Raw genomic sequence first — 20,842 nt, 5'->3', positions numbered from 1 at the left:
AAGACAAATAATGAAAAATGTAAAATACCTTTAAATTATCTATCGATCTTAATGTGGGATACATATATAATACTCATACACGTGCCCTAAACATACAAGTATCAGATTAGATGCAACATTTGATTCAAAAAATGCCAATAAAATGATGCCAATGTATGTATAAAAAGAAATAACCAATTATATATGTACCTCATTTGTAAACTACAAATTGATACATTTGCCAACTCTAGAGAGAAGCTTCAAAGTAACAAATATAAAAAAAAAACCCAAAAACAAAAAGAAAAAAAATCTCACAGAAATTGCAAAACATGTATTAATACACTCAAGACTTCTCTTATTCTACCTTCATTTGTTGCACATATGTGGCCCTTGAACCTATCATTGGACTGGATGGTTTTTTAGGAGAAGCAGGCTCCAATAATGGCTTACTACCCACACCAATAAGAGATGTTGTCCTTCCGTTTTCGGCCCCCAATAGTAAACGAAACGTCCACCCGAGAATCTTGGGTGCAAATGCCTTGTATAGAAGGAATGCATCATACCAACTCGGGTGCTTCACATAGGGATCTCCTCGGCATGCCCCTGCCACTATTAGCTTTGCAAATTCATCTACTGCTCCACCACTAGCTTGTACCTACAAACATGGAGAAAATAGAGAAAATGTGATTAATCAAACAAAAATTGATAGCAAAAGGCCTCATTGATTGTCTCCTCGTCATTAAGAAAAGAAATGGAAAATTAAATAAGTATATGATAGCTTGTTTCTTCACTAAGGACCTGTTCACATTTACTTAATTTCAGTTCAGTTCAGTTCAGCTCCAATCAGTTCAGTTCAGCTCCAATCAGTTCAGTTCAGTTCAGTTCAGTTCAGCTCTTAATTTCCCTCTCTCATAAAATATTCATTTCAGCTTAATTCAGTTCAGTTTAGTTCAGTTCAGCTCTAATCAGTTCAGCTCAGCTCAATTCAGCTCCAATCAGCTCATTTCAGTAAATGTGAACAGGCCCTAACTCTCATTGAATTTATAGCAATACAAGCATAAGGAAGTATGACAAATGATGCAAAATCTTGGGGGTATTGGATAAGGGGAATAGTAGGGAATGAATCTAAAATATTTCTTAGTTTCTAAAATCGGACAAGTTTCTAAAATCGGACAAGACCATATTGAAACTTCATATCAAACTAGAAAAGTACTATATCAGACATATAAAAATAATGAGCAGACCATATAAAAATACCACACTAGACCAGACTATACCACATTCTAATACGGAGTAATTCAGACTAAACCAGTACCACCTTAATTAAAGTGTAGAAAACAAAGTATGTATAATTGATGGTAACCTTAACACAACCATTCTATATCTCTCTTTTTGGTTAACGAAACTTTTTTTAAACAACAAAAAGTAGTGCTCTCGCTTGCTTAAGATTTTCTTTTATACATTTTGGATAGAACATGTTACCATGCATACGGTTGGTGCAATCATACAAAAATCGTGCAAGTGTAAGTTGTAAATGCATCGACCATGATGAGAATGACCATGAGATTAGAAAGATCAAAATATTTTAGGACCTACTATTACCTCTCTCTCTTCTCTCCATTGCATCTCCGCGCCATTATCAACCATGCTCTTGCCTCTTGTAATATCCGTTCCAATCCATCCATGGGTTGCGATTGTTATTCCTACATCTTCTTTCACTTCAAGTCTCAATGTTTCATAGAAGTTCACCAATGCCGACTTTGCTGCCTAGTTAATAGCCATAAAAAGAATGACGACATTATTATAACCATGGAAACAAATTAATAGTAGTATATATTTCGAGGGAATGTGGCACTTACAGAATACAAGCTCATCCTTGGCAAAGGAAACCAATTCTCAACCGAAGCATTCACAATGATTCGACCTTTTGTTTGTCGTAAGTAAGGAAGGGCGACATAGGTTGGATAAACATTTCCCCAAAAGTTTATATCCTAATGATTAACCATGTATACAAAAATTAGCTATAACATCATCTATGTACAATTACGACTTTTAGGTCTTTTCTCCCATGATATATGCAAAGTAACAGATAACAATAGCTTATTCTATCTCCGTTTTTTTTTTTAGTTGACACGTTTTAAATTTATCATTATTCACATGCTTTCCATCAACTGTGTTTATGATTTGTACTTAATAAAAATTATAGTCATGTGGAATCGTGTTAGATTTGTCACGATATATATTTACAAAATATTAACATTTTATAATTTTATTTTTACTTATCGATAATTAAAGATATTAATACCTGAATTTGAGCATTGGCAAATGTGACTGAAAGATTGGCAAATGTGAGCATTAGCATCATTTTTTGTTTTCAGTTTCCTGTTCTTTTGAAAATTAAAAACCAAAAACAGGAAACAAGAAAAAGGTGTTTCCACTTTTCTGTTGTCAGTTTTCAAAATTATCATGATTTTAATAAGTCTAAATAATTTTTGATTCATTATGTGACATATATAATATACTTTTAAAAAACAAAAAACCAAAAAACAGAAAACCACAGTGATGACAAACGAACCCTAAAGAAGCAGAGGAGGTACAAAGTATTCCTTCAAATATTTACTTGTACAAAGTATTCCTTCAAATATTTACTTGTACAAAGTAATTGAAACATAATATTGATCAAGCACACCAATAGATAATTCTCACCATCAAATGAGGAAATGTGGACGTGTCATTAACTTCCTCAAAGTAGAATGTATGACCCAAACTTGTAGCATTCACCAAATGGTCGACTATAAGAAAACAAATCAAGTTAGATTAGTAATTCTTTCAATTGTATGTATTTACTACGTAATGAAAATTTGTAAATTAAATTTGTTTGTATAGATATGTCAACAAAACTAAACATAAACATTGTCAACTAAAACTCCGGAAATAGAAGAGCAAAATAGACAAAAACATAACGGTTGACAAAAACACAAAAGAGATAGAAAGAAAACAAAGTTAAAAACTACTGCCCTGTTTCAAAATATTTTTCTCACTTTCAACCTTTGTTGTCTCGCAAAAAGATTTTAAGTGAAAAGAACAATATAAAACGAGGGAGCCCCCATTCATCTTGATGATAAACAAAATTTGTTTATTTAATGGCATTTTCGTAAATATATTAACAATTCACTCCAGTCAACATGGCATTTTTGTAAATAAGTTAACAACTTTTATTAATATGCGGGCGGGTCCCACAAATGTTAACTTATTTACGAGAATGCCATGCTGACTGAGATTTTTTGCTGATTTATTTATGAAAATGCCATTAGATAAACAAATTTTGTTTATCATCAAGATAAACTTGTATTTTTTCATATAAAACGGAGGATATAGTTTGACCACGTATATTAGTGTTGTCTCACTTTGACCACGTATATCAGTATATGAGTAGAAAATCGACGAGGATGATGATAATAAAGACCATTAATAATGAAATAACATGATCAATTAGTATTATTGTAAACTAAGTCATCGCACTGTGTCATGAAGTTTACCACGACCATAGAAACTCATTGTTTCGGTGATGAACCTTCGACACTCGTCTTCTTTAACAACGTCGGCAGCCACGATCATGACATGCTTTGCACCGATCTGTCTTGCATTCTCACTTATCCCACGGAGCCTTGTGTCTCTTCGTGCAACTAGTACAAGAATTGCTCCTCTTTTTGCATATTCATACGCAATTTGCTGAAACAATGAAATTTGTTTGATCTATATTATTACTAAAAAGTAACATGTACTCTTTTTATGTTTTTGTAATTAATAATCGTAAAGCACAAATTGATATTGTTGTGAATTATGCAGACTAGACTGTATTTAATTATAGTTTAAGCATGATATTTATTTATTCATAGTTCATATCTATAACTTTATACTAAAGGCAAAATCAAGAATGACACGTGTTATTTCCTGGTTAAAAATTTTCCCTCCAAAAGTTTTCATTTTTTATTTTTTTTATTTTTTTGGCCAAAGTTTCTTAGAGAAGTTTTTAATACAAACTATACAATAATAATACATTTCCTATTTGATAAGTATATCTTATTTATATATGCAATAATAGTTTTCTATCTATAACTTTGTAATGTAATTCATAGGTATTTTTATTAGTCGTGCATATATTGTTCTCTCTGTTTTCTCTAGTGTGATAAATTTTTAAATTTTTTTTTTTTTTTTTTTTTTTTTTTTTTTTTTTTGTAATTACAGAACTTTCATCCTATTTTGCAATTAGGTATAATTTTTTTATAATTGAATAGTAGTCTTAAACTAATGATAAGTATTAAAAATTATCGTGCATGGCACGGGACTTATCCTATTTTGCTTAAAGAGCGAACTTTGTTCTATTACTAACAAATTTAATCTTAGCTCATCTTCTAGTCCTGTACCAACATAACAACATCGGATATCATACATATTCTTTGTGGTAAAATTAAGTTTACACTTCGTATAATCTAATGATAGAATCCTAGGCTTCAACCATCACGATTAGTCTATATTTTATACAGTCTATTATTATATTATACTAACATGATTTATATACTCTATTAATAGATTATACGAACCGGATGGTCAAGGTTCAAGATTGGTTTATATACTCTATTACTAAACATATTTTTTAAAGTTTACGGTCAAAATCTTTCGGTCTTTCACTCTTCAGTTTATTTAGTGATTTTTCCAAATCTAGTGATCATAACTAAGGGCCTGTTCATATTTATACTAAACTGAATGGAACTGATTGGAGCTGAACTAAACTAAAGTAAATTAAGCTAAAATGAATATTTTATGAGAGGAGGAAATTAAGAGTTGAACTAATTTGATTGGAGCTAAACTGAACTAACTTAAACTGAAGTGAACAGACCCTACTCTCACAATTAATATATTTAAGATCAGAGCGAGGCCGGTGTTTACATATACATACTCCAAAATTTCAATGGTCAATAGGTGTTGATTAGAGTCCACGTGAATAGAGATAAAATTAAATGTGATTTGAAATGATTAAGTCCATCAATCTGTCGTAGGTAAACAATACACTCGTTTGTATACAAAACCTGTTATTACGGGAATCATAGGAGTACACACAAATTCAAGAAAATGATGATAAACTTAGTAGTAAGAATTACCTCGCCAAGTCCAGAAGAAGCACCAGTAATGATAACAACTTTATTTTCCATACTTTCATAGTAAAACAAGCCATAAGCCCATTCACATGCATTTATAAAACTCAAAGTTGGCCATGCTAATGCTAACATTACCAAGCTTGCCGGTGGTACCACAAAATTCATGAATGAATTCACAAAATCCATTTTTATTACTAACTAATTAATTATCTCCTATAATTATCTAACAATGTCTAATTTATTTTGAGAATAAAGAAAGAAAGAAAGAAATAAAATGAGAAAATTTGAGAAAGATGGACAAATAAAATTGATAAGAAGTGAAGAAGATGAGAATGAATTGTACGTGGTACATGAAGATGTTGAACACTAAATTATCATGCAAAGGTGGTTTATGGCACGTGTCTTTTATCAAAGGTTTACTATGATGACTGATGGTCTTCCCTTTTTGGCGTTTCTTTGCCAACCCTTTAGACATAGACACGCCCAAATAATGATTAACATTATTAGGCTAACATTGGTTTAGTTTTTGGGTTATTATGTTAGGTTAACTCATAATTTTGAAGTGGCAACATCAAGCCTTGATTACAATAAATATAATTTTTGTAAATAGATGTGATGAAGAGTCTTGTCGGGTTGAAACCCATCAAGGTCAACTTGATTCGTATTAAGTTGTTAAATGGTTAAAGTCTTAAATTGAGATTGATTGATGGGAGGGGTAATAAACCCCCTTTCTCAAAGTGTTTCTAGTAAGAATTGAATTCTTTGACCTTTAAATTTAATAAAGTACTCTCTAATCTAGCTGGCAAGCTAATTATACATGTGGATCATCTTAAGTCATGCCTTGTGTTGCCACATGTGTTGGGCCTTACGAGGCCTAATCCATCACTGAACCAATTCAATACGTGTCGTGATGTGCCGAAATATTCAAAAGGGAAGCTCAAGCACATTCCAATTAAGCTCACATGACACCATGCCATGTCATATTTTGCTTTCGTGCCAAGCCAAATTTAAATTATTTTAGCGTGATTATTTGTCTTGTCGTGTCTATACTATGTTCATACTATATTGTGCTTCTTATGCCAAGAGTTGCCAATGCTATCTTTAAATTGGGATTATTATTGATGTGCCTAACCTTCTTAATAACGCAGGTAAACGAACCACTCCACAAATAAGGTCCGTCTTTTATATTTCTAATCTACCGTGTCCATAACACTGGTTTAAGTTTCTACGGTTATCGCTTTGTAAAAGGGAAGCTTTCTCTCTACCAAATTTTGATTTAATTTTAGAGAGGAAAAAAACTAATAAGGGAGCCCCCAGGTTACTCAATATTGTTACTCAAATGGCAATCTTGTAAATATTGGTCTTGAACTTCGTGCATAACAATCCATAGCTGGAGCCTGGCAGTCTTTTCTTATTCATCTCTCCTCTTCGGCATTTACCACCATCACAGCCACCACAACGACCATCATCACAACTATCATCTCTCCGCCGAACACATCACAACAGCCATCGTCGACCTCCTCTTGTTCGTGCTTTCTCAATTCAAGCCCGTCGACCTCCGATCTTTCTCAAGCCCGTCAACCTCCGATCTTCTTCTTTCCCCGTCGTCCTCGCTCCTCTTCTTCGTCCTTTCCCAAGCCCACAACGCAGTTTCTTGAACAAAACGAACCCCTAGTAATAAAGAGTGTCAATCAAGTAGGGCCATGTCAAACCCTTAAGGGTAGCATCTTGTTCGCGGCAGCAACTACCTTAGGTGATGGAAATGGAGGAGACGTTGATGGAGGAAGCTAGACTATGATTGATGAATGAGCCAAAAATAGAGGAAATCTGAGATGGGAAAGAAGACGGGGCGTTTGGTTCGAGGGATAGGAATAAGAGGGATAAGGAAGGAGGATTAAGATATGGAATTGTAGGTGGGACAAGGATAAATTATTCTTATCCCATGTTTAGTAAGTATGGGAAATAAATTAGGGATAAGTAATAAAATTATAAAAATACCTTTATTAACTTCTACCCTTTCCCTTTATCCTTTTAATTTCATTAAGGGTAATTTGGTACTTCCTTCATTTCTTTTTAGCTGCTACACTATCCTATTTTGAAAATTGTTAATTAGTTGCAGCACTTTTCACTTTTTACATTCTTTTCTCTCTTTCCTACCCACATGAGTCCATCTTATTTTTCTCTCCATCTCTCTCCTTGTCTAGGAGACCATGAAAGTAAAAGTGTAGCAACTAAAATAAAACAGAGAAAGTATAATTTTTAACCCATTTCTTATCCCTTCCCCTTATACCACCCTCCCTTAGTTATAGAAATGGGGGATAAGTTTTTTTTTTTTTTTTTTTTTTTTTTTTTGGTGTTTTTATCCCTACATCAACTCCCTTTTAATCCTCATCCCTCTAAACAAGCATTATTATTATTTTTTTTCTATCCTCAACTTTTATCCGTAGACACTCTCCAATGGTGAGACTTAAGTGAGTGATCTGAGTATTTTTAGGAGAGATGGAGTATTTTTTGCAATGTATACCAATAAATTGGTATCTAAACTTAGCAACTCCAAAAGAAAGTTGCTATGTTTAGATATTCAACTTTGAGTCTCATTTGACAAAAAGTGTGGGCCCTTATCAATATTATAATATGTTTTGTAATTTATTTAAGTTTTAATTTTATTTTTGTAAAAAAAACTTATAATATGATTTGGTTGGTCATAAATTGAAAGTGACATTAGTATAATTTAAAAAGTCTCACCATTGAGAACTTAGACTTCACATGAGTCTCTAAATTGAGAAGTGGGCGACGCATTTTGTATTTCAATACTTAAAGTTGAGTCTCACCATTAAAGACGGTCTTATTATCCCACCTTTTTTATCCCCCTATTTAAGCAGGCGAAATGACAACCATGTCCCGAGTAACAATTTGAGTGGTTACTCAGCTTGAGTATTTTATATTTTCTCAAAAACTAATAGCCCTTGGCTTAACCACATTATGAATAAACCCGATTACTCAATAGCTCATCTGCCGAATAATATGAGATGGGAGTTCTCAAAATCTGCAAAAAGTTGAGATACGGCTTAAACCCTTACAAAACCCATTATACTTCTCTTTCTACTGTTTCAAATGCTACAAATTTCCGGATTTCCTCAACTGGGTACTCCTTATTTCATCAAAATTTCAACCCCAAATCTTCAAGTTCTTATCTTACATCGATTATCTCAAATGGGTCGAATTCAAATTATCAAGCTGCTAAGAATTTGATGGGTTCTGATAAATGTAGCAGACATTTTTTGAGGTATACCTTTTGCTCTAAATTCTTTTATAGTTCTTGCATTAATTCCTCTGCCAAAACAATTAGTTATTTGATTAATAGTGAACTATCAATTGGTGATATTAATTGCATAATTGATATAATTAGAGGTGACGGAATTGATATGGAATTTAGGTTGAATTCAATTGGTTTGAATAAGTTGAAGTTAGTTCTTGATGTTTTATGTTGGTTAAATATTTTGGAAGTGCCAGTATTGCGATTTTTTACTTGGTTGAAAGATGCACATCCAAGTTATTGTAGAAATGCAAATATATGTAGCTTGGTTGTTGCCAATTGTGGGTTTTTGGGAGATTATGCTGCTATGCTTAAATTATTGGAAGATTTTCGGAATCAGCAGATTTGCCTTAATGAAAAGGCGTTCGGGTTTTTGCCCATTTCGAGTACTAGTGTGGAGAATGCTAAAAAATCAATTACTGAAGTTATAGAGATTTTAAATGAAGTTGGTGGTTCGTGTCGTAGTTCTGGGATTCATTCGTTGGTTGAGATGCTTTGCTCCTTGAATGAATTTGATTTAGCTAAATATGTCATTGAGATTACGGAGGAGAAGGTGTCTTATTACAATGTATTGGTGAAGCATATGTGTAGTATAGGTCTGTTTGAAGATACACGAAATCTGTTCGAGGAGATGAGGCGATTAAGGTGTGACCCTGATTGTAAAACCTATAATTACATGATTAGTAGTTTGTGCAAGCGAGGAAATGTTGATGAAGCATTCTCTGTTCTCCAAGATATGCTTAGTAGAAACTGTTCCCCAAACCTAATTAGTTTTGAAATATTGATTCATTTCGCCTGTAGATATGGAAGGTCAGATCAGGCTGTTATGTTTTATGACCATATGGTTTCTAGCAATGTTAAGCCTTATCTTTCGACTCATTATGCTTTCATCAGAGGCTATTTCCGTTCCCAACAGTTTGAGAAGGCACATAGATATGTAATTAGAACTGCTGCAGAGGATAAATGCTCGCATTGCTGGGCGCAGGAAATTTACAATGTATTGGCAAGCCTTCACCTGAAAGATGGGGATCTTCTTTTTGCTTACAGTATTCTTGTAGAAATGCTTGGGAAAGGGCTTAAGCCTAAACATTCTGTATTTCTGAGAGTCAAGAAGTGTCTCCACCGAACTGGGCATGCAAAACTTGCTGATTCTTTAAAGGCTCTGTATGACAGTCGAGTTGCTGGATGATCAACCACTTTTTTCTTCCTGTATCTTTTACAAATGATGTATAGTCTCTTCAAAATAGAGTGTTAGCTCTTGGAAATTTTTTATAGAAATTTCATTGAAGTTTAAAGATGGCTGCCCACAAGCTACACTGTTGCGAAATCTTTTTTGCTGGGCCAGGTTTGGACTCTATATTACAATAGTATTATGCCATTTTGGTCTATGTGGCTTGGAATCTTCATTTGATGACCATAAGTAACCACATTGGATCCTTGACATTCCGACTTGGGTGTGATCATATGGATACTTGACCCTTCATTTTGGATCAAAGCATGGAAACATTTCATAAAATAGTTGAGCTTGACATATACCTGAGTTTGAGTAACAGAGACTGTGGTTACTTCAATCCAAAGCCTCCCTTTCACAAATTTGCTGAGTAATGTAATCCCAGTAATCCACTCACCCTTAGACATATTGTGAAGTCTCAAAGTATACTTCATATTCCGCTTCATCAGTGTAACTATGCTTCTCTGCCACCAGCCACGCATGAGTTACTGCAGTTGTTATATTTCTGAAGTGTGAAGAGTGTCATCCGTGTATGTTTTCATTCTGGCAGAGGAACATATACTCTATTCTTATTATGAACAAGGGTAAACTCATCATTTTTTTGAGTGTTGACATTCATCAAGCAAAGGCCAAGTTAATGGATTTAGCGCTGCACAAAACACGTTTGATTTGGCCTTTGTAGGCAATCTGTGGAATAGCTATAGATATTGTGGAGTATCATAGCAGGGATGATTTTAATTTAGTATTCCAGTACAAGTGAGCTGGTTAGAGATTTTGGTACCTTGTCAACTGATGAACTTTGTTGTTTCTGTATAGATTGGTAATGCATAAACAATATCTCCTCATTTTGTTCTAGATACAGGAAAGCTTCCTACAAGAAATTTTACTTTATATTAATGAAATTGATGATTTTTTTTTTTTTTTTATCTAACTTTAATTGTTAAATCTCCTTTCTTCTATTTTCTATTGTATTCACAAGTTGTCAGCAGTTTTCGAATCAAACTGAGCAAGGTTTACAAAAGATATGGATATTAGGCTTATACCTGACGTGTAAAATTTGTTATATACACCCAGATGCAGTGGCGGATCCAGGATTTTCGAACTTATGAGTCACCATCAATAATTGATCACTTGTTTCAATCCAAAAATTATACGAGTATTAAAAAAAAAATAATAATTATATTATACCAAAATGATTTCAATCCAAAAATAGGACATAAAAATACATACTATAAAACTACTCCCTACGTTTTTAAATACTTGTTCCACTTTCCTTTTTCGGTCGTTTTTAAATACTTGCTCCATTTCCTTATTTGGAAAGCTTTTACAATATTTAATTCAATTCTCTCACCTAGTGGACCCAACAACTATCATATTTTATTAATTTCATATTCTCTTTCCTCCAATTTCTCCACTACTTTTGCTTTTTACAATTTTTCATTCTTCCACTAACCCCACTACGTTCATATTTTATTACTTTCTCCAATTTCTCCTAAAACTCCGCGCATGGAGAATTGGAGCAAGTATTTAAAAACGGAGGGAGTATTACATTAAACTAACTTTATGATTTTGGGAGCCATTGATAATGCTTCAATATGTAGAGATCGAGATTAAGGAGCACTGAGAAGTTGGAGAAAGGGGAATAAAAGAGGAAAAGTGATGTGGAGGGGGGCGTTGTCATACAGTGGGTCGTGAAGAGGGAAATATTCCGATGGTGGTGGGGGTGGGAAAGGGGGTTGCCGGAACTTGGGATAGAAAGTGGCGTGGGGTTGAGATACAGAGATATGGTTGAGATTTTTTTTTTTTTATTTAACTCTTTGGTTTTTCTTTTATTTTTTAATTTTTACAATTTTCAACTGATCACAAAGTGACACACAACATATTCACCTATTAAAACCGGTTACCAACCTGTTAGGGACCAATAGAAGGAAATCGCCTATAAAGGTGAGATTATTAAATAATAATCAAAAGGTGGGATTATTAATGGCGAACCGGTCAAAGGTGAGATTATTAGAATCAATTTTTCCTTGTTAAATCTCCTTTCTTCTATTTTCTATTGTATTCACAAGTTGTCAGCAGTTTTCGAATCAAACTGAGCAAGGTTTACAAAAGATATGGATATTAGGCTTAACCCGACGTGTAGAATTTGTTACATACACCCAGATGTAGTGGTGGATCCGGGATTTTCGAACTTATGAGTCACCATCAATAATTGATCACTTATTTCAATCCAAAAATTATACTAGTATAAAATATATATATATATATATACATTTTACCAAAATGATTTCAATCCAAAAATAGGACATAAAAATACATACTATAAAACTATTACATTAAACTAACTTTATGATTTTTTACTTAATTAGTTTTGTGGGAAAATATTAAAATTAGTTGCACAAATATAGAGTGAGATAACTTTTTGAGAGACTGGTTATTAAATACATGTCTCTTTAATGAAATATGAAAGCAGCGCACAAAATTATTCAAATTCAATGGGGGACAAAAAGAGAACTGTTATCTAGATTACTAGATAACAGCTCTCTTTAATATTTTTTTAAAAAATGGCATGGTGCTAAATTCATGTAGCAATAGCAGCAACAAAGAGTGCCTTTGATATTTAAAAAAACTGATAGTGGTCTAAACTCAAATAGAGAGCAACAAAGAGACCGCCTATCTGTAATAGGCGGTCTCTTTGATTTTTTATTTTTTATTTATTGTGCTAGTGAGTCACGTGGCTCACTGTGCACATGAATAGATCCGCCCCTGTAGGCTAGATGTACCGTATACCTAATTAACCTATGGTTAGTTTTTGTTCTTCATTTATTGATAAAATAAAAAACAATCATCAAAATGAGACCAAATACTCATGGGGTGCTGTGTACGCCTGTACGGTACACCCAATGCGTCATATTTAAGCTTGATTCGTGAACTTATATATAAGCTTGATTTGTAAACCCACGAGCTTGAAAATTTGGAGCATGCTTGAACTTGGAAACTAAAACAAGAAACCTAACTCGAGGTTCGATTCAAATTCAATAATTGTTGTGTTTAACCTGAGGTTGGAGCTTAACGCGCGCGATACGAGCGCTATAGCTAGCAATATTCAGAAAGTTCTTTTGATTTGACCTTACATCATAACTTTAGTTGTTAGTAGCATTGATGAGGAAACTATGTTCAAAATATTTTTAGGGTATAAATGTTCACACACTTTTCTTAAGAATTTAAACAAAAAGAGCTAGGGTTTGATCTGATTGCTGAACTGAATATTTTATGAGAGGGAAATTAAGATAAGAACTGAACTGAACTTATTGGAGCTGAACTAATAATCTGAAGAGAACAGACCCTTAATCAACATTATTGGGGGCAATTAAGTAAATAAATATTTTAGGGGTTAAATGTCCCCAGTTCTCACACTATTCTTAAGAGTTTAAAAAAAGAGTTAATTTACTATAATGAGGGCAATTAAGTAAATAAACATTTTAGAGGGTATAATTGTCCAAGCACATTATTCTCATGATGACTTAGTTAATGTCAAGGATTCCCTACTACAATAGTCCGCTAAGGGGGTGTTTGGTAAATGGGAATTGTGGGTGGGAATGGGAATTTTAATCCCAAATAAAAACAAAATATATTGTTTGTTAAATGGGAATGGGATTAAAGTAGGGAATGGGAGTGGGAATAAATGGGGTGAATTCCCACCATTTTATTACCCATGGAGGGGGGGTGGGAATGGGAATAAGTAGAAAATGACATTTTTGCTATTAATGAAAAAGATGGAAGAGAAAGATTAGTAAGGGTAATATTGTATTTTTGTTTTTTATTCCCCATTTATTCCCATCCACTACCCAAACAAAGTATTGTCATATTTTTCTATATTCCAAACAATCAATTCCCAATCTCATTCCCACATTTTAATCCCCAAACTCTCATTCCCACATTCCAAACGCCCTGTGAAGGTAATCGTGGCTATACCATCCTATTTTGCCAAGGCTCTTCCAAAACACCCATCCCATGGCCACGTGTGTCTATGATTCCCACCAACGTAGGATCCAAAGACAATGGTGACTAGGTCATGCATGCATGTTCTTTCATGGGGGAGGTTTCCATGTAGTCTCCGCCATAGTAGTGACCATACCCTATCAATCCACGCTTTCGTAGGGTCAGCATGCTTCGTACCGAGCCATAACCTAGGCCGGTTCGCTAACGCCCGCCTTAGTCGAGATCACCAAATCGGTTTGTCCTATTGGATGTTCTCCTTAACCATCATCATGTGCTATAGTCCTCAAAGGCTTTCTTATATCCAAGATTACACCCATAGCTCCTAGCCATAAGGTCACCCTTTTGGTCGACCATTGAGTGAGAACTCACCCCCTATAAAGCTTTATTTAGTTATGACTAAAAAATTACACTGAACACCTAACTGACAATAACACAATAGTGGGCTCCCGGGCCTAACTGTTAAACCCAACCTTTACCCTTAGGCCATGTATGACATATTAGGATCCTAATAAGTCCCCGCAAGGCCACAACTAATACTAAAGGTTGTTATGGAATTTTGCTCATCAAAACACTCCAATATTCTTTTAGTGCGCACAAGCCTAAGGCCTAGCTGGCTAAGCAGTTACTAGCACCAAGGCTTAAGCTCATGGAGTCATCCCATATAACCTTACAAGCTTTAGATATGAGAGTGAGTTGATTTAACCTCACTTGGCTCATTCTCCTTGAACCGAGCAAGCACATGCAAGGTTTTAATGATCTCACTTGCTCCTTAAAACCTCGCATGCCTATGCGTTCTTAAGTTGTTATTTTGTGTAATTTTGTCTCACATGCACTTCTTTTTAAGTGGGTTTTAAACCTATCTTATATTGGGCTTTGTACTATAGTACTTTGTACTCCAAGAATACCTAAGACTAATTGGTGTTTGATTAGCATTATTTAAATTCAAACTAGACTTGAGCCGACTTTTTAAGAACCAACTAAATTTAGTGACCCAATGATGAATCACATTTATATAGGATTTATAGGCACGTTTATGCTAAGTTTATAGTTGCTTTTTAGGTCTTTTAGTTGCTTTTTAGGTCGCAAATGTAATACCCCGTATTTTTATACGTATTTTATTTAAAGTATGTATTTTATGAAATATTTAAATATTTATAATTATTTTAATTAAAGCATTTTAATTAATATTATTATAAAAGGAAAGTTTATTTAATTATTTTATTTAAAAGTTGGGGTTTTATTTTAAGAAAGTTTAATTTTTAACAAGTTTTATTAGGGAAGGGATTAGGAAAACTAAAAGAGGAAAGTTTAGGGTAAAAGGGTTGGTAGAGAAGGGGTATAAATATCCCACTTATGAGGCAAATCAACTTTGCCCAGAGTGGAGAAAACCCAAGGTAAGCTTCTCCCCTTTTCTCCTTACTTTTCTTTCTTTTTTTTTCTTCCTCTTCCCCTTCCCCTATTCACGGCCGGCCACCACCACCACCGCACATGTGGCCGAACCACCACCGCACACCACCGCGCGCCACCAGCACACGGCCAGCAGCCGCGGTGGCAAGCGGCAGCAGCCCAGCCACGCCGTGGTGGCTGCTGCCGTGGGTGGTTCTCGAAAAAAAAAACTTAATCTTTCTTCTTCTAATTTAATCCATGCTTAGATCTAATTATAAATTATGAGTTTTGGGATTAATTTTGATGTTTGAATGTTGTAATTATATTAATAAATTTTCAGATTTAGTTTTTAATTAAAAAGCCCCAATTTTTGAAACCCTAGGTTCTTGATTTATGAAATTATGAAAGTATATGATGTATTAATGTTTAGATCTTCAATTTAAGTGCTTTAAGACCAAATTACAGCAAGTTTTAATTAGAAATAAAGTGCAGGAATTTTATGTAGAACCCTAAATATTATGTTTTTGAAGGAAATTTAAATTACCCATTAAGGGGGACTTAATTATGGTGTTTTAAATATAATTTCAGCTTATTCTAATTAATTTATGAGGGGTTTTAAAATAGTATATATTGCTGGAAATTTGTTTAGAGTGGATTTTAATACTCTATTATAATTTAAATGTGTAGGAGACTTTGAAGTGAGCAATTTTTACTAGTCGTGGCGATTTTAAGATCATATTCAAGGTACGTTTGCGTACTTAGCATATTTTGATGATGTAGAATCATGCTAGGCTTGGTTTCAATCAATTACAAGTAGTATCATGCTAAGGTTTATGTATTAAATTGTGAATTATTGGAGTTGGTGATTGAATTGTGAAGCATGAATTATTTGTGATGATTTATGGATTGGAAAATTATATTTTGGCATGAGTATATGGACTACATATTTACACTACAACAAATTGACCTTTGTGCCACGGGAAAAATCGTGGCACAAGTTTAAAATTCTCGTGGCTATGCACTTTAGCCACGGGAATTCTGAAATTTCCTCCCGAGGCACAAGAAGCCGTGGCAAGAAATTTGCCACGGGAAAAAGGATGTCAAGGCAAATATTGGATTTTATGCCACGGGTATACACGTGGCATACAAATTCTTTTGCCACGAATACTAACGAGGCTAGCAACTAATTTGCCACAAATTCTATTGTGGCTAATAAACTTCGTAGCCTCAAATATTACCGTTGCTAGTATGCTTATTTGCCACAAATACTTTCGTGGCAAATAATATCCATTGCCACAAATAATATCGTGGCTAAACAAGTAGTTTGTTACGAATTTTTACCGTGGCTACCAAATTTACTATTGATGATCTTTGTCGTGGGCTCGTGGCATGATCAACACGTGACTAAAAATTTTAAATGATATTTTTCAATTAAATAAGTCACATTTGGTAGTTTTTTGAGACTAATAAATAAATTTCGTAACACATAATAAATTTGGATATATAGATTTTCTAATTGATGTTTAATATTCATAAAACAAAGATGTTTAAAATTAATATGACTCATCACTATTCACATACACAAGGAAACATGAATAAAAAAACCAAAGAGTCATGCCTTTTAATGCTCCTACTAAAGGAAATAAAAATATTACATTATATGTAATTTGATAAAAATAAATAGTACTATATCTTGTGATTTGCATTCTCCTTTTTACCTACAAGAATGAAAAACAAAAAGAATTAGTTACAAAAATTATTATAAAAGCCAAAATAAACTATAAATTATAAACAATATAACACGTGACACAGGGGGGGGTTTCTTCAAACCAAACCCTCATGTCATTAAAATCCTTACAAACATGAGCCATTTTGTGATGAGCTACCACATTATCAAATATGCCAATATGAGAGAGATATAGAAGAACAAAGAGAAGACAAGTGCAGAATGTCAGCTATTAGGATTCCAAAGTTCGATTTTTCCTTCCTGCCTTTGCTTAAATGCTGGTACAACTTAAAATTATCCACCTCTAACATCACATTTTCTTTCTCTAACACCCCCTCAAGACTTGAAGATTAGTTCATGAATTAGCATAAATGGCCTCGAAAAACGGAAGCGAACTTGACATTCTGCTAGCAGACAGGTCATGGACCTGTAGTTTACTAATACTACTAATGCTAGAGGTTGAACTAAGAAAATCTTTTGACAGTAAACCAATCAGATTTTTACCCAAAAGATTTAGGATACAAAATCAGTCCTAGGAGATGTTTGCTAGTGTTCATCAGATGAAGAAGGGTATGATATAAAGTTATTGAAAAGTCAGATCATTAGAAATACATTGATCATGATTTTGTCAAGGTTACACAACAGATTATTGTCTAAGTAAATTACAGCAAGAAAACTCTCAAATCAAAGTAAAATAAATAGGAAATAACTACAGTTGATTGAATGTGAATTCAGGGAGAGATATGGTAATCTAGTAAGATCGAGTTGTACTTACTTCACTTTTGATGAACCTTCACTTCCTGAATCATCATTATTCAAAGAACCTCCTACTCCAAGAAAATCCAGAAGTTGACTAAATCTCCTCTCCCAAACTGCATTGTTCTCTGCAATTTTTTTGTCCACATCATTCCTAATGGCTTCCGCTTCTTTGACTTATATTGGACAAACGATATTACTTGGATGCAAGCCCACGAATGGTCTAATATTTCAAATGTATACTCATTCCAACCTTTGACTTGTATTGGCGGACAAACAGATTTATTACGAACTTGTTGACCCAAGAAGAAAGAAAACAATGAGGCATTGTCACAAAAGGCAACATCATCATCATCGAACTCCACATTTAATTTTTCACCAGCAGGTAATAGGGGTAAGCTTCCTGCAATAAATTCTCCCTTTTTTTCCCAACTGTACTTAGATCATGCATAAGCTTAGTAGGCATAGAATTGACATGACTAAAACCAATTTGAGCACATTATATATGTAATTATGTATTAAGGGATAATTCAAACCTGCTGAAATGTTTGATTCCTCTTCCTCTATCATATTCATGAGTTCATTGTTGTTGAGTGGCTCACTATGTGAAGATGCATTTTCAAGTTCAAGATATAAATCAATTTGTCCTTCCTTGTCATAATATCGCGATGTGTTGTTATCATCAACCCTTGTCTCTCCAGCCTCTTAATCGTTTTTTGTTTACGTGTATAGGGAAAAACAAGTAAAATAGAGTTGAATCACTATATATGAATAAAAAAGGGAATATGCAATGGACCCAAGTGGCCCAAGCCCACTAGCAGCAGCAATTCAGACTAACTCCAGAACTCCCAGAAGGAACAAGAGGCAGCAGGGCAACAACAACCAAAGAAGGCTACAACAACTAATGAAGACATGTGAAACAACCACAAGTAGTAAGAAAGACAATATGATGTTCTAATGTTTAATCTTTTGTTATCGGGGCAGGTATGCACGGAGGTGTGTGCATGAAAGAATTAGGCAAGTATGCAGGAAGGTGTGTGCAGGAAAGAGTGGGGCAAGTATGCAGGAAGGTGTGTGCATGAAAGACATTCATAACAATACTACCTCTTTTTAGTCAGCATCAATGAATAAATATAGCACCAGAACCACATGTATGGTGACCAACAATTCAAAAGTTTCAGAGAATGTCCATAGTTTCATTTGATCAATACTTAACTATGTCAAAAATAGATTTTTCACATTCCAAAGCCACCAATTTATACAACTCCAACTCCCAAACTCAAGTAACTCTTATATTGAACCAATAATGCTCCGAAGTCTCTCACTAAAATAAGTATAGTAACGTTTTCCAAACTTAGATTTTAGTCCAAAACACTGTAAAAAGGCTATTTTTTCGATTCTTGCCAGACGATCAACACCTATATTTATACAATACAAGTGCCACCATCCTTTGTTTGCTTCACATGTCACACATTATATATTATACTTTAAAACATATTCCCATAACCATGATGAAAATTTTCACAGGATACTTTCAGGCATCTTTAAGAAATTCTAGATAAACTTGTAGCCCTAACAATATTGATGACATCATAAACAACCACATTTAAGAATCAAGTAGATTAGAGACACCTTTTACTAAGATGTACATGGGAATTGCTTCGTGTTCTTTCTTGTAGAATAGAGACACCTTACTAAGACAACCATCAAACCTGCTACCCTCCCACTCTACCCCCGAACCAGAACATCTCCACCTATTGCCCCTACAACCATCTAACCTGGCTGCTACCTTCCCACACCGCCCCCCACAAGAACATCTTTACCTACTACCCCTACAACCATCAAACCTTCTACCCTCCCATACCACGGCCCACTAGAACATCTCCACCTACTGCCCCTCTGCAACCATCGAACCTGCTACCATCCTATATCCCCCACCATCTTTTGAACAGTTAAACAGCCCATCTGTTGACACCTAGAGCAACAACAAAAAGAGCCTTCGAGCTTATAATAACAGTGCTAAAGATAAGGCTAAGCTATATGTATTAATTATTAAACAATGGCATAATAAACATGAACTACGATTTATTCAACAAAAGAACATACTGAAAAAAAAGAGATGCAGTAAATAGAATAATAAATTGCATTCAAACAACGTTGTGCACGCAAATTGAACAGAAAATTGAAAAGGTATCCAAGAAAATATTTTTAAGTACTTAAATAAACTGAATTTATTAATCTAATCAGTTAATATGCCATACGATAAAAACTCATCAATAAAAAAAACACAGCAAAATTGAAGCGGAAAATTGCAAAAACAAAATTACAATTAGAGTATATATATAATTCCATTCGAGCATGCAATTACAATTAAACTTAAATTAGAACTAAATTCAACTGTTAACGTATATAGATTGAAATAACAAATAAGTAGTCATTGCCATTGATTTAATTCATTAAAAATACGAAACAATAAGAAAAATGAACAATTAACCCATCTTACCTTGGAAATTTTACAAGGAATTGATATGACGATTGAGAAGCGTGGAATTGCGTATTGAATCTTAAATTTGGCTCACGAACGGCGGTGATTCACAAACAATAAGGGTGTCGCTTTGAGAGGTTTTTTTGTTTTTATTTTTTACTAAATTTGGCGGATAATGAATTCTATAAAGCGCCTAATTAATTTTGGGGACAAAAGTGAGGATAAAGTATAAACCGCCTATTCTATCAATTGTGGGATTTGTAGGTATTTTTTTAGATAAAGGGATTTGTGTGTTTTATTTTGATTTGTATTTGTTATTTCATTTTATTTCAGATTGGTCAATTTAATTTTTTAATCAGACATATATGTTAAAAGATAATGTAAATAATTATATATTATAGGGAAAATACAAGTTAATCTGCCAGATAAACGAATTTTTGTTAATCTGATGGTATTTTTGTAAATATATTAAAAAAACAGGGTTATTTATTAAGTACTGTTCAATTACTGTTTGCTTTTTGCTTTTACTATTTGGTGAGGAAATTACACATGTACCCCTCAACTAGTACATGAAAAGACGCATGTACCCCTCCTCTGCTACTTGAAAAGACAATTATACCCCATTTTATTTATCTGGGGAATTGACTGGGTATCCCTCTATATTATATGTAACTAATTATATATTATACTCCCTTCATCAGTAAAACATTATCCAAATAGATCTTGTTAGATTTGTCTCATTCTAAAATTTCAAATATGAAATTTTCATAATTTTTATAAATATACTATTAATGAAATTTAG

At 33.8% G+C, this 20,842-nt stretch overlaps 2 protein-coding genes across 2 annotated transcripts; one reads left to right on the top strand and one right to left on the bottom strand.

The window, feature by feature from the left end:
- Nucleotides 1–314: 314 nt before the first annotated feature.
- On the bottom strand, nucleotides 315–5,324 carry LOC145615584 (11-beta-hydroxysteroid dehydrogenase B-like). Its single transcript, XM_081670658.1, has 6 exons — nucleotides 5,142–5,324; nucleotides 3,519–3,711; nucleotides 2,686–2,771; nucleotides 1,839–1,970; nucleotides 1,582–1,746; nucleotides 315–634 (listed from the first exon to the last, which is right to left on the bottom strand). Exons 1-6 carry the CDS (start codon nucleotides 5,322–5,324, stop codon nucleotides 335–337), a joined length of 1,059 nt encoding a protein of 352 aa, XP_081526784.1. The 3' UTR covers nucleotides 315–334.
- A 2,843-nt stretch (nucleotides 5,325–8,167) lies between these two features.
- On the top strand, nucleotides 8,168–9,643 carry LOC145613798 (uncharacterized). Its single transcript, XM_081668848.1, has one exon. It carries the CDS (start codon nucleotides 8,168–8,170, stop codon nucleotides 9,641–9,643), a length of 1,476 nt encoding a protein of 491 aa, XP_081524974.1.
- Nucleotides 9,644–20,842: the final 11,199 nt, after the last annotated feature.

Source organism: Chenopodium album, chromosome 25, assembly GCF_948465745.1.
Source record: "Chenopodium album chromosome 25, dcCheAlbu1.1, whole genome shotgun sequence".
NCBI classification, from domain to species: domain Eukaryota; kingdom Viridiplantae; phylum Streptophyta; class Magnoliopsida; order Caryophyllales; family Amaranthaceae; genus Chenopodium; species Chenopodium album.
The sequence above is the reverse complement of the archived record's forward strand: the minus strand, read 5'-3'. Positions and strand labels throughout refer to the sequence as shown.

Coding starts and splice junctions, on each gene's coding strand:
- LOC145613798 (XM_081668848.1), top strand. CDS start 8,168: ATGGGAGTTCTCAAAATCTGCAAAAAGTTGAGATACGGCTTAAACCCT.
- LOC145615584 (XM_081670658.1), bottom strand. CDS start 5,324: ATGGATTTTGTGAATTCATTCATGAATTTTGTGGTACCACCGGCAAGC. Junction 1,971..2,685: donor CCACATTTCCTCATTTGATG/GTGAGAATTATC, acceptor GTTAATCATTAG/GATATAAACTTTTGGGGAAA. Junction 635..1,581: donor AATGGAGAGAAGAGAGAGAG/GTAATAGTAGGT, acceptor CCATGTTTGTAG/GTACAAGCTAGTGGTGGAGC.